General features: G+C 42.6%; 1 protein-coding gene across 1 annotated transcript; it reads right to left on the reverse strand.

Annotated features, from left to right (window-relative positions):
- Positions 1 to 2,130: 2,130 nt before the first annotated feature.
- Positions 2,131 to 10,133, reverse strand: LOC308482001 (leukocyte elastase inhibitor-like). The gene is made up of 6 exons (XM_081014928.1): positions 9,868 to 10,133; positions 6,857 to 6,994; positions 5,634 to 5,751; positions 4,309 to 4,451; positions 2,796 to 2,963; positions 2,131 to 2,617 (listed from the first exon to the last, which is right to left on the reverse strand). Exons 1-6 carry the CDS (start codon positions 10,033 to 10,035, stop codon positions 2,204 to 2,206), a joined length of 1,149 nt encoding a protein of 382 aa, XP_080871054.1. The 5' UTR covers positions 10,036 to 10,133; the 3' UTR covers positions 2,131 to 2,203.
- Positions 10,134 to 14,598: the final 4,465 nt, after the last annotated feature.

The raw sequence follows: 14,598 nt of genomic DNA on the forward strand, positions 1-14,598 counted from the left end.
GGACGAGATGGTTGGACAGTGTTCTCGAAGCTACCAGCATGAGTTTGACCGAACTGCGGGAGGCAGTGGAAGACAGGAGTGCCTGGCGTGCTCTGGTCCAGGGGGTCATGAAGAGTCGGATACGACTAAACGACTAAACAACAACAACAAGTAGAGAGTCACAAGTTTTACCATTCCTGCAATTGAGGGTTGGGCTAGGACTCAGGAAAACAGATTTTAAATCCCCAATTAGATATAAATCACGCTGGATAACCCAAACTTCATCACTGTTTCTCAATGCATCCTACTTCACAGGACTGTTGTGACAAGATAACCATGTGACCTGCTTGGGATTCGTTGTCGGGAAAGGGAGGTAAAAATGCAAGAAATAAGAGTTTAATGCTGCATCAACCACAATTAAGTATGATGAATGAGGCTAGCAACTAAAATATGTCTGTGTGTTTTAACCTGTGCAGCTAAACACTGCAACTCTCCGAAAGCGCTCTCTCACACACAGCCATGGAGCAAGCTGTCAGTAGGACTTCGGTGCTTCCAATAGTGAGCATGTTTGAATTTTATTGCGAGAAACAGGCAGTAGATGGAGCTCCAGTGCAGGTTAATTGTGGGCTGCTGCTTCTTTTCAGACTTTCAGCTGAGCTGAAACACTTTGGTGGCCCCTGAAAAAGGTAGCCGAATCCCTTAACCTGCAAGAAGTGGGGTGTGCGAAAACAAGCTTCTTTCACACTACAGGGTTGGTGGTACGTCTTGGGGCCCTAACAGATCCAATTCTGTCACTTGGTAGAATGAGGCAGCCGCCTCAGGCAGCTGTTTTGGGGTATCATGAAAATGAAGCAAATGGATAGTAAAAATATAGCAATAATAAATTTGTGGAATTCTCTGCCTTGGACAAGCAGCACTGGCTTCCGTGGTCCTTGGGATCTGTGTGTGTGTGTGTGTGTGTGTGTGTGTGTGTGTGTCTGTCTGTCTATCATCTATCTATCCATCTATCTGTCTGTCTGTCTGTCTGTCTGTCTGTCTGTCTCATGGTATGCCCTGGTAGCAGGCTGTGCTCAGGATGCTGTCTGTGTTTGCATGTGTGCAGAAGAGAGATGGGGACCAATTACCCATTTAAAAAGGTAAAGGGACCCCTGACCATTAGGTCCAGTCGTAACCGACTCTGGGGTTGCGGCACTCATCTCACTTTCTGGCCGAGGGAGCCGGTGTACAGCTTCCGGGTCATGTGGCCAGCATGACTAAGCCGCTTCTGGTGAACCAGAGCAGCGCAAGGAAACACTGTTTACCTTCCCGCTGGAGCGGTACCTATTTATCTACTTGCACTTTGATGTGCTTTCGAACTGTAGCACTGTGTGGAGGGATGATGCAAAATACAGCTAGAGCACACTGTAGTTGGCAGGAGCTGGGACTGAGCAACGGGCGTTCACACCGTCGCAGGGATTCGAACCGCTGACCTTCCGATCGGCAAGCCCTAGGCTCAGTGGTTTAGACCACAGCTCCACCCGCATGCCCGAGAAGATGATGGTGATGATGATTATATTTATGAATAGCTTTCCATGAAATATCTCAAACTGATTCCACAGTAAAAACAATTAAAACAATTACTTACTTATTTATTTATTTATTTATTTAAAAAACCATTTCAAATACAGTACAAATACAGACTAGGAAAAAGATCTCCAGACTGCACATAGAATACCAAATGCAGACTGGGATGAAAGCTTACCCTCAGAAGGCTCTCTCTAATAGAAGCCTATTCCTAAGCATTTTTAATCTTTTACTGTAGGCCCTCATTGAACACTTCTTGAAGCAGATGTCAAACAAATTAGTCTCTATAAGAAGAGGCTAGCTAGGGGCGAAAAAACCTTATCAGGTTTGAGTATAACAAACTAATTACTGAAGCTGAATGAGCAGCACGCCGTGATATATAAAGATTGAATAATTTCCCCAAATTAATCCATATCCAGAATAGACAACATTCCTTCTAAAAGCCAATAATAATAATAATAATAATAATAATAATAATAATAATAATAATATAAGAACCAAGGAAGGCCATGGGCATGATTCCTGCATTGCAAGCAGTTAGAATGTCCCTTCCAACTCCACAATTCCATGATTCTAAGTATCTGGAAAAAAACTAAAACAAGGAAACGAACAACAGTATGTTGTCCATCAGTTTATCCGGTTCAACCATTTATTCTACTTTTCATGGAGAAGCAAACCTGCCAAAGAAAAGTACACTTCTTGCTGGGTTGTAGCGGATAAAAAACAGGAAAGGGTGGTCAGCGTTGAAATCCTCTTCCATAATATGTGTAGAGGTGCATGTTGTTGTAATAACAACAGCAGTTGCTGCCGCCGCTTCTGCTCCCTCTTCATTCACTTCTATAAATGACTTGTGAACAATATGGGACACATAGAGATTCCGGGCTTCTGACATTCCAGACAAATCTGCCTTTTCGCTGTTGAAGATATCCAGCAGTCCCAACGCTGCCAAGTCATTTTTGAGGTTATAGCTCTCCTCCAGCTTAAATTTAGGCAGATGCACATAAACTACAGTGTTTTCCATCTTTGCCGGGTGTGTCCACTCTAGGAGCTTTCCTAAGGTGAGGTGCTTCTCCAGCTGCAATTTAAAGAGAGAGAGAGAGAGAGAGAGAGAGAGAGAGAGAGAGAGAGAGAGAGAATGAATTGAACATATTGTTGCTGTGCCGCTTGCACTGCAACTACAGGTTTTGGCAACGTACCATTTGGAAAGGTTATTTTAGAGGAAGAAAGGGGGGAAACCAGAAAGTCAGAATCACCTGTTCCAGGCCAGTGGAGCTATCCTCGATATCATCAGGCAGCAGGATCATCATGCTAAATTCTTTTCCCTTGTAAGGAAGTTCTAGCACCCGACACCTACACTCAGGAATGTGCACAAAAGGAAGCTTCTTTTTCAGAAACATCATATTCACCATCTTCTTTTCCTTCTGGATAGTGTTTTTTTTTTAATATATAAAAAAATACACAATGATCATATAAAAAGAGAATGTAAGCAAAGACTTCCATCATTTTATTTTATTTTATTTTATTTTATTTGCAAGAGTTCATACAGAGAAGGAGGATCTTGTAAACAAAACAAAACAAAACATAATAAGAGTGAAGCTGTGCTTTATACCATGGCAGAGGAATCCTACTTGGAAGAAAGTCAAACTGAATTCATTGGAACTTACTCCCAGGGCTAAGTGTGCACAGGATTGCAGCCGCTAACAGCATAATCAATTTACAGCACAGCTGTTTGTTCTTTGGCAAGGCCAATAAAATAATGACAGGGAAATGCTAAAACAAAGCCTGTTAGCCAGTGCTTTGCTTTCAAGTTGACCAATGGAAAACTGGTCCAGAAAGTTCAATAAAATGCTTGCTCTTGATTAAAATTTGATGGGGAAATGTTTGCAATCATATAAATACACCAGGTTGGATTCCGAAGTGTGCTTTTCACAATCTGCTACGTCTAGTCATGAACAAGCAACCTTTTATATGTTTGATTGTGAGGTGCATCCAACTAAGCTCTTCTAAGAATCAGCTAAAAGGTAAAGGGACCCCTGACCATTAGGTCCAGTCACGGCCGACTCTGGGGTTGCGGCTCTCATGTCGCTTTATTGGCTGAGGGAGCCGGCGTACAGCTTCCGGGTCATGTGGCCAGCATGACTAACCTGCTTCTGGCGAACCAGAGCAGCGCACGGAAACACCGTTTACCTTCCCGCCGGAGCGGTACCTATTTATCTACTTGCACTTTGACATGCTTTCGAACTGCTAGGTTGGCAGAAGCAGGGACCAAGCAACGAGAGCTCACCCCGTTGTGGGGATTCGAACTGCCAACCTTCTGATTGGCAAGTCCTAGGCTCTGTGGTTTAACCAGCAGCGACACCCGCATCCCTAAGACTCAGCTATACAGCTGCAAATAAAACATTTTAAGTGTGTTGTAAAGTGCATTATACAAATGTGACAATAGATGGCGATGGTGAGCTATGACAAATTCAATATCTTTTTCAAAACCTTTTTTTTAAAAGGCATTTTCACAACGTTATTTTTTACGTGTCTAGATTCCACCTAAGAGTATTAATTTAGTAATGTCCATTAATGTTAATAGATCTATCCTTAGCCTGACTAACTTGGATACAACCCCATAGCTCAATTGAGCTCATGCGATTCAGTGGTACTAACCCTTCCACCCCTGATAATTCAACCATTATATATTTAGCCCTATATATACCTTGTACATTGTACAAGTTGGAGGTACAAGAAAAAATCTTTATAGACTAAGCGTTCAATTACCATATTCAGTCTAAAAGGCATCTCCATAGTGAATTTGTCTTGAAACTTCTCTGTCCAGTCAGCCTTGAAGTAGATGGCATTCACCAGAAGCAATTTCGTACATTTATCAATTGAATGTTCAGGTAACAAGTCACAGATTTTACCTTGAAGGAAAAGTTGCATAACAAATTATCTAGCTATTAAGAGTCAATACACACACGATATTATTATTATTAGAGGAGTAGAATTGTGCTGGAGTCACCCTTATTTTGTTCAGCCCCCAAATCTACCCTTTCCTTTTCATGGACAACCTCTTTAAAATAAAATTATACAAGTTTGAAATAGCAAATCAATGCTGTGCACAGCAGAATTGTATGTCCTCAAGAAACCTCCCCTGATCTCAAGTAGTTTTGCAGTTTGAAATAATTTTTCATCTTAATAAAGCAATAAATGAATGAATGAATGAACAAAACAGGAGTGAAAGAGGAGTGGTGGCAGTTGTTCTATCTAACAGGGCTGCTTTTACTCCCTGGCTGTTGACAATCACCTGGGTTTTTGGGGTTTGGCTCAGGTTTCTGTTGAATCAGGAACACCGAACTCAAACTGGATGCCATCAAACTGGAGGACTTCCATTTGGAAGTCAAGTATCACATGTGTCCCCATTCACACAATAAAGCAGGAGCGGTGTGGGAAACCTTTGGCTCTCCAAATGTTGCTGACCTACAAATCCCATTATCCCTAGTCATGCTTCTTGGGCTGCTGGGAGTTGTGGGTATGGAAAATCTGGAAGGCCAAATGTTCCCCACACATGCTATGGGGATGACGGAATTTAGACTCCTTGCCAGATTTCCTCTTAGTACAAAGCAGTCCTAAAGGTTTTCTACTTTGCCTGGGTAAGGTTAAATAAAGTGTGAAGAATGGTCTTACCGGATTATATTTAGTTGAAATTTCAGTTTCTAACAGCAGCCAGCCTGCTACTTCAGTGGCATTTTATTTCCAGACCAGTCCCATTCATCTCAAAATTTAATCCCATGGTGTTCACAATAGATTATTCCAGGTAAATGTGCACAGAATTGCAACCTTGGTTAAGCTGCTGTTCCCAACAGTGAAGGCTTCTACAACACACTCTTAAATCGTGTGTGTGTGTGTGTGAAGGGGTTTTAATTTACTGTTTTTTGTTGTTGTTGTTTTTTAATTTTTTGCCACGGCTGCTGAAATCATGGCAAATGAGGTTGACAAGCAATGGAACATACTGCAAATTGCAAGAGAGAGAAAAGTGGTGTTGGCTGTTTTTCTTAGTAAAAGACTTGGAAAGCTGAGATAAGAATATTTCAAGAGCCACTCACCTTCAGTTTGGTCCTTAACCCACTGGTTGATTTGTTTTCGTGCATTGTCTGAATTATATCGGAAATCCACTGTGGCTAACTCAGCTCTGTAGAACTTCTGAGTGCCAGCCAAAAAATCCTGGAGAAAACATAGAGGATAGCTGTCAGTGGGCAATAAAACCTTTTAGTCACCCATTTGGATTGGAAGATGCAATTAATCCTCCCATTCCGGAGTGGAAAGAGTAATTATTTTATGCAGATTATGAAAGGAACTGTAGTTAATCTTACTCCGAGAAGACCCACTGAAGTTAATGGGACTGTCTAAATGTTGGTTCTCTTATAATGTACGGAACAGATAAAGAACACTGAGAAATCAGCAATAGCCTCCCTTCCACCTCAAAAAATAAGTATATTCTGGGACAATACAGTCCTGTAGAAAAGGCCTACACACAAGGACGTTCCTTCAGTAATAGTGAACGAACTGTGAATGCGCACCTTCCAGGACTGGTCTGCATTATATTTAGTTATGACTGAACTGAAACCTTGGACAGAATGTTCATTAGGGGAAGTCTATTTCATGAAATCAAGATATTGTCATAATAAGGATTATAAATATGATGACTTTTTTGATGCATCCAAAAATGCCAACCACAATAAAATTGGTATCTATATCCCAGTGGCGGCAGAGCCAAATAAGACTACTTTTTCTCCCTTCCCTACAAGGCACAACACTGAGTCTGAGGAGGAGGAGGCTGATTGGAAGTGCCACTCCCTTGTTAGAAGGCAGGCAGGTGGGGGCTGGATGAGGGCAGACGGGTTGGTGGAGCACAGATTGCCCCATTCATCTCAATGGACCAGCTTCCACTGCCCTATCCTTATTGGAACAGCAACATTTGTGTGTGCATTTTTTTTTTTTAAAAAAGCATTCAAACAACAGATGTTTTAGAGTGGACCTATCAGCTCACTGGACTGCAACACACAACGTCACTTTGTTTGAATTTATTGAAGATTCAACAACCAAGAATAATTGTATTGATGAGTTCATTAAATAACAGAGTCTAGAACCCCTTTCTCCACCCTGCTGACACCCAGATATTTTGGACTACAAATCCCATCACCCCTGTACCTGTCTGATACATTCTGGAGGGTACCAGATTGGGCAAAGCTAATCTAGGGTAATAGAAAGCAATTCTGGTGGCCAAGCAAGTTCTCAAAGTTCCTTTACAGTCCAGCAAGCAACTTACCTGCAAAAAGGTGTATGTCTTTTCTCCGTACAGCCTATTAGCCAGCTTCAATATATAGGGTGCACTACTCCTATTAATCTCAGTACTCAATGCCTGGAATCTTGAATGAAGGTCTTCAACATCATCAAAGTGAAATGTCTGCATGGAAGGAAGAAGTTCTAAGTCATCAGCACGACAGCCATTCAAATTTATGCCATATAAGAAACAGACTGCCCAAAAACTTTCTGGTGTCCTAATGACACACACAGAGAGAGTACAGTACAGTTGCCATGTGGCAGAACCATTGTCAGAGAAAGGATTACTGCATTTAGAGTTCTTTTAAAAGGGGAGGGGGCTGTATAGAACTTTTACTAATAGAGATACAAGAGGAAAAACTGGGGACTCTCCAAAAGCTTTTAAGTGTTATAAGGCATGGTCTTATTCAAAGCGGCTTTCGGGGGCTAGGAATAGAAAAAATTAAAAATCACATATTGTTTCCCTGACAGGGAGTGGATAGAGGGGAGGTGTTAACTATAGTTACAAATAAATGGGGCAAATATTCTGAAATAAATGAAAACTGTTGCTGTTTTATCTATTTGAATGTGTTGTTTTGTTTTTATGTGTTTGGTTAAGCCAGAAATATTTATTTATTTATTTATTTAAAATAATTTTTATTAAAGTTTTTTTTGGTTTACAAAATTAAAGTCTTTTTTACAGATCAGTTACATTTGTTATGAGACATTAGTGTTGAGCACGGTATATGGATGGGGAAGAAGTGGAGGGAGAGAAAGGGTGGTGGCGAAACATATTCTTTTTTTATAGTGTACACGTGGGGTTTTGTGTCAGTGTCAACTGGGTAGGTTCTCTTTCAATTCGCTTATTACATTTCCTTGGTAGTGAGAGGAATTTGGGGGAGGCCAAGGGTGTAGTTGATTGGCTGCAGTGGGGTTTAATTAATTCATTAATATTAATTTTAGTTACTGTCGTTTTCCTCGCTTATCTTACGACAGAATTGTTATTTATTGGACCTATTTATAAGATTTTGGTAATGATGGTCGGCTGGAGCCTGCCCTACCTGGCCCTCACTCCGCCCCCCAGCCATCAGCTGATTGGCTACCTGGGGAGAGGGCGGAGCGATGGCCTGCAAGCCAACGCTCTTAAAGAAAACTTCATTAGATCCCTTAGATCTATCCAATTATCACCCAGTTTTGAATCTTCCATATCTGGGTAAGGTAATTGAGAGAGCGGTTGCTGAACAGCTTGGCAGGTTTCTGGAGGAAACAATGGCTTTAGATCCATTTCAGTCCGGTTTCTGTCCTGGTTTCAGGACTGAGATGGCTCTGGTCGCCCTAACATATGATCTCCATAGACAACTGGATCAAGGTGGGTCGGGACTGCTGATTCTCTTAGATCTGTCAGCAGCCTTTGATATGGTTGTTCATGATCTTCTGGACCACTGCCTCACCGATGTGGGGATACAGGGCACAGCCCTACACTGGCTGTGCCCTTTTATCTCTGGTCGGGGACAGAGGGTTTCACTAGGGAGAGAGATGTCGTCGTGCCATTCCTTGGTGTGTGGAGTGCCACAGGGCACAATCCTCTCCCCGATGCTTTTTAACATCTTTATGCGCCCCCTTGCCCAGATTGTCCAGAGCTTTGGGCTGGGTTATCACCAATATGCTGATGACACTCAGCTCTATCTGCTGATGGATGGCCACACCGACTCAGCCCCGGACACACTGACCAGATGCTTGGAGGCTGTGGCTGGATGGTTTCGTGGGAGCTGATTGAAACTAAATCCTTCAAAGACAGAGCTCCTCTGCCTGGGTCGGGATGGCATGGGGATGAGGGACCAACTCCCTTCTCTTGTGGGGGCCCAATTAGTGCCAGTGCCTTCCGTTAAGAGTTTGGGTGTAATCCTTGATGCCTCCCTTTCCATGGAGGCGCAGGTTACAGCAACAGCTAAGGCAGCATTTTTCCATCTTTGCCGCATTAAGCAGTTGGTCCCTTACCTTTCCTGCCCCGACCTGGCCACAGTGATCCATGCGACAGTCACCTCCAGGCTTGACTACCATAATTTGCTCTACACGGGGCTGCCCTTGAAACTGTCCCACAAACTCCAGTGGGTGCAGAATGCTGCAGTGAGGCTCCTCACGGGGTCACTGCCATGGGAGCATACTCACCCAGTGCTTTACCAGTTGCACTGGCTCCCGGTGGGGTCAGGTTCAAGGTGCTGGTTTTGACCTTTAAAGCCTTTTGTGGCTTAGGGCCCTCGTATTTACAGGACCGCCTCTCCTGGCATGCCCCGCAGAGGACCTTAAGGTCCATGAATAACCATAGTTTAGAGCTCCCGGGTCCTAAGGAAGTCAGACTATCCTGCACCAGAGCCAGGGCCTTTTCAGTGATGGCTCCGACCTGGTGGAATTCTCTGTCCCATGAGACTAAGGCCCTACAGGATTTAACCTCCTTCCGTCAGGCCTGTAAGACAGAGCTATTCCGCCTGGCCTTTAATTTGAATTCAGCCTGATCTTTTATTTTTTCCCCCTCTCCTTTTATGAAGATTACCCGCTCTGAGACCCCACAGTTAATTCTCCCCTGGCCTCCTTGCTGGCCCAAGTAGGACTAATTCAGCCAGCTAGCCCTGGTGACTATCTAATGCTTATTGGATGAATTTTCCCCAAATTGATTTTTGAACTTTAATTTTATTGTTATTCATGTTTTTATACTGTATTTTATGCTGCTTCTATGTTGTATTACAATTAAATGTTTTAAATTTGTTGTTAGCCACCCTAAGCCGAGTTTTCTGAACCGGGAAGGGCGGGGTATAGATAAAAATGTATTATTATTTATTATTAATATTTTTTGATATCTTCTGATACGCATCTGAGTCCAAATAAAACCTTCACCTTCTATGTGGGATATTGTAAATGTAAAGGGTTTTAAATGATTTCTAATCAAACCTTCTTAACAAAATAGCCAGAAATCCGTATAACAGCTGTCACACAAAAAATAGAAATAAAAGCTTTGCTGACCTTTGAGAGTTGTGCTGCTGTGTTGCCTTTGGTCCCCAAGAAAACCATAGCTAGGGCAATAGATATGCTAAAAGGTGAAAAGAAGATGTTGCCTGTTGGGTTGGATTCATTGAACTTTTGGAAGAGATCAAGGGCAAAATGTGTTTTTGCATTAGCCAGCTCATCCATGGTGAAATTCTGAAAGATTGAAATCAAATGAAAACTTCTGTTATGTTGTTATTACATATGACTATTGACAAAAAAACAAAGGGTGCATAAAGCTTATGTGGTGGTTACACTAAATCATATATATATATTTTATTAAATTTTCTGTTTTACAATTTCCAACAAACATTTTACATACTTTAACATATCCAATGACTTCCCTTCTTCTCTCTCCATGGTTCATTTTGCATATCTTACAGTACATCCCTGCATATTTTACAATAACTATTCCAATCGGTTTTCCACTATTAACATCCATCAAAAATTATTTGCTCTTTTGAATTTATCTTAATGCAGCCAGCATTTTCATACTAAATCTGGTCTTTATTGAGCATTCATTCTGTTCGATTCATCTTGGTCAGTTTACGGAGATTCCATTAATCCTTTGTTCATGCTACACTTTTCAATGTCATTTCCCCATTGTGTTCCCATGCTCACAAATTCTTTTTAAAAGTGGCTCTGTTGCACTAGGGTAGACAGAGTGCTTTAAACTAATTTAGCTGTGCAGACCTAAATTTCTCAGTCTGCGCTTGAATCCTTCCTGAAAAATACTGGCAGTCCAGAGGTTCACGTATAATAATCTCTCAAATAGAGTCGCTTGGCTATGGGGCGATTCTGTGCAACTGCGATATCTATGTCTAAGCATCACCATTTGGTGGGCAAAGCCTTTCCCTCACCAATGGAATGCTGCCATGAAGAAGGGCACAGATTGGATGGGAAAGACAAATGCAATTAAGAGCTTTGCACGTGCAATTGAGACATTCACATACCACAGCTGCGTGCACTAACACCGCAGGGAAGAAACTTGGTGCTTCCTATTCCTAGGAAGGGGCCCCGCTCCAAATTCTGTTAAAAGTTAATAAATTCCCAAAATTCTACTGTGACCACTTAGGACAGGGGTCAGCAACCTTTTTCAGCCATGGGCCAGTCCACCCTCCCTCAGACCAATGGCAATGGGGAAATGGACTATATTTTGAAAAAATATATGAACTAATTCCTATGCCCCACAAATAACCCAGAGATGCATTTTAAATAAAAGCACACATTCTACTCATGTAAAAACATGCTGATTCCCGGACCATCCGTGGGCCGGATTTAGAAGGCGATTGGGCCGCCAAAGAAGAATATGAAATATTTCCTCAGGTTGGTCGCACAGGAACAGTCAAGCTTCTTTTTCTTCTTTGGCGATAACTCGTAGCTGAGTAAGATTGTCTTCCATGAACGCGGTCTTAACAGTGAGTCTGTAAGTGACTGTGGAGGCCAATTCTGGATCCACACATCCACAATTCTGGATCCACAAGGATAGCTGTGTTCAGGTTGGTATATTGGTTGGAGAAGTAGGAGTTAGGTAGCTTCTCATTAAAATGCAAATAAAATTAAATTTCTCTATCTTCTTCTTTGGCGATCACTTGTAACTGAGTAAGATTGTCTCCCATGAACGCAGTCTTAGCATAAGATTACCAGATATTTTCCCAATGACTCTGGGGACACTTTTCAACTTCAGTCAAATTCAGTGGATTTTGTCAGGGGACTGATCTGTAAATCCGGGGACTGTTCCCGGGAAATGGGGATGTCTGGTAACCTTATCTTAGCAGTGATTCCGTAAGTGACTGTGGAGGCCAATTCTGGATCCACATGTCCTTCCACAGTGGGGACATTGGTTTTCGGGTGGAAGTTGATCACGGTGTGGATTTGCCAAGCGTGCCTTCCTCTTAGCACGTTTCTCCCTTGTGTCCTGAGTTTGTGCATCTTCAAAGCCCATGACACCTTTGGTAAAGGCTGTTCTCCAATTGGAGTGCTCGCAGGCAGGTGCTTCCCAATTGTTGGTGCTTATACTACATTTTTAAATTTTTTTGCCTTGAGACAGTCTTTAAAACTCTTTTGTTTGACCACCGGCATTACGCTTTCTATTTTTAAGTTCGGAATAGAGTAGTTGCTTTGGAAGACAATAATCAGGCATCCGCACAATATGACCAGTCCAACAAAGTTGATGTTGAAGAATCATTGCTTCAACACTGGTGATCTTTGCTTCTTCCAGCATACTGGTATTAGTTTGCCTCTCTTCCCAAGTGATGTGTAAAGTTTTTTGGAGACACTGTTGATGGAATCTTTTAAGGAGTTGGAGATGGCATTTATAAGTGGTCCATGTTTCACAAGCATACAGTAAGGTTGGTAGTACCATAGTTTTGTAAACAAGCATTTTGTTTCCCTGCAAATGTCCCGGTCCTCAAACACTCTGCACTTCAATCGGGAGAAAGCTGCACTCACAGAGCTCAGGCGGTGCTGGATTTGGGCATCAGTGTCGCGCCAACCCTTCTGACAGGTGAGTGCCTCGCTGCAGTTTTGCTCCCTATGATGGCAGCGTGGACTGGTGCAGTGCTAGATTTCCAAACAGGCAGAGCAGGTGCCCAGACCCTACGCCTTTTCGGGGCCCCACGACAAAAGATAAAGCATTATTGATTTGATCTCAAAAGAAAATTGCAATCAAGTATTAGGAGATAATTTGCGAGGGAGTCCCTGAGATTTTGACTGCCCTGGGGCCTCCACAGGGTTTGATCCGGCACTGGACTCATGTGGCGCAGAAGAATCGCACGGCTTCTCTGTTTACGGCACTTACCTGGCTGGCCGACAGGAATAAAAGTCCTCGTAGCCGGTCACTGCTTAAGCAGCCCTGTGGGAGAAAGCAGCTGTGGGTTGGCAAACTGTTAAGTGGTTGGGGTTGGTCTGGGGAGCAAGCATCGCTCTCTCCAGAGACCTGGGAAGGCTAAGTTGCATCTCAGGTGCCGCCCTTCTATGGCTGGAGGGCAGGCAAAGGCCACTGAGGGAATGGGGTGGCTTCACCTTGGCAGGTGTGGCAGCAGGAATTTGGGGTAGAGGAAATGCAATACTAGAAAGGGAAGGAGGAAACAGCTTCAGAAATTGCCTAGGTATGTTTAATTGCTCTTTCAGGGCCGCCTTTTGTATGTGTGTGTACACTGCTGTGTAATTAAAAATATATCAACGTGGCTTGCAGCAATAAAAACACAAAACTACCCAGTAAAAATCATTCAAAGCTTAACATCAGACCTCAGTTAACCCTTGTGGAAGGATTTTTTTAAAAATCACCATAAACAAAATAAACGGTCAGTTATCTTGCATATATAACCCAACAGGGAGCATGTGAGTAACACATTATCCAAAGTATTGACTTTTGGATACAAAGCTTTTGATCAAATACAAAAGGTGAAAGATTTTAAAAACTCAAAGCATCCATGCAGCTGTGATATGGTTGTTGTTTAGTCATCTTAGTCGTGTTCGACTCTCCATGACCCTTCTCACTTTATTCTCAAAGCTTCTCCTTTTTTATGTCCATGGAGTTTTCTTGGCAAAATACTGGAGTGGTTTGCCAGTTCCTTCTCCAGGTGGATCACAGATAGTCTAAACTCTCGGCTATGACCTGTCTGTCTTGGGTGGCCCTGCACGGCATAGCTCAGAGCTTCTTGGAGTTATTCAAGCCGCTTTGCCATAACAAGGCAAATCCACGAAGGGGTGTGATATGGTAGCCTCACTCATCTGAGCTTTCCCAGAACAGGTAAGTGGTAGTGGTTTTTCCTATTATGAATAATGGTATTGGGGTTAAGATGACAATTGCTTTTCTTATTGTCTTACGCATAAGAAGGATACAATACACGAGACAAGTGGAGATATTGTTACATCGATAATTACAGCTAATTAACCAGACAGTACATAGGAAGGACTTGTTCATGTTTCAAGACACTAGCTTTCATTATGAAATCAAGCCAGCCAGAAGTAAATTTGTCTTTCCTACTTTGTCCTCTGGACATCATCTGCCAGTCTTTTCGGGCATAGGCAAACTCGGCCCTCCAGATGTTTTGGGACTACAACTCCCATGATCCCTAGCTAACAGGACCAGTGGTCAGGGATGATGGGAATTGTAGTCCCAAAACTTCTGGAGGGCCGAGTTTGCCTATGCCTGGTTTTTTTAAACTAGCTATTTCCCAGAACCAAATTTGTATTGGTTAGTTATCACTGTGCCTGCAAGGCATCTAGCAATCATGCATCTTGTTGTTGTAGTTTAGTCGTCTTAGCTTGTAATGTGACTTCTAAGTTCTCTGCTTTGCAAATTGTGAGTTGTTCGGGAAGGGTGTTTTCTTAATAGACTACATACACCTGTTAGAAGAAAAGGTTTCAGCACGTATTTAAAAGCTGCACAGGCTAGCTATTTGCTCCCTGTCGGCAGATTTTTACTGGAGTCAGAGCAAACAAATTTATAGGTAAGTTACTGTTTAAACAATACTTTTTTTTTTTTTTTACTGTTAATTCCACCCTTTGTGTTTGTCTTCAGCATGTGTGCTCAAGGATAGCCAAGACAGTTTTTGTGGACTAAACTGTCCTCACCCATTAAGCCCACATAAAACTGAAAGCTGGAATTAAGGGTCCTGTGCAGGGGCGTAGGAAGGGGGGTGCGGTGGGGGTCTGCCCTGGGTGTCATCCCAGAGGTGGGTAACAAAATTCCCCCAGGGTGGA

Source organism: Podarcis pityusensis, assembly GCF_964106645.2.
Source record: "Podarcis pityusensis genome assembly, chromosome: 7".
Lineage (NCBI taxonomy): Eukaryota > Metazoa > Chordata > Lepidosauria > Squamata > Lacertidae > Podarcis > Podarcis pityusensis.

Bases quoted from the DNA above. Each gene is read 5' to 3' on its own strand.
- LOC308482001 (XM_081014928.1), bottom strand. From the start codon at position 10,035: ATGGATGAGCTGGCTAATGCAAAAACACATTTTGCCCTTGATCTCTTC. The intron at 5,752-6,856 runs GTAAGTTGCTTG...TGTTTTCTCCAG, and splicing joins AGACATACACCTTTTTGCAG to GATTTTTTGGCTGGCACTCA. The intron at 2,964-4,308 runs GTAATTGAACGC...AACACTATCCAG, and splicing joins TGCCTTTTAGACTGAATATG to AAGGAAAAGAAGATGGTGAA.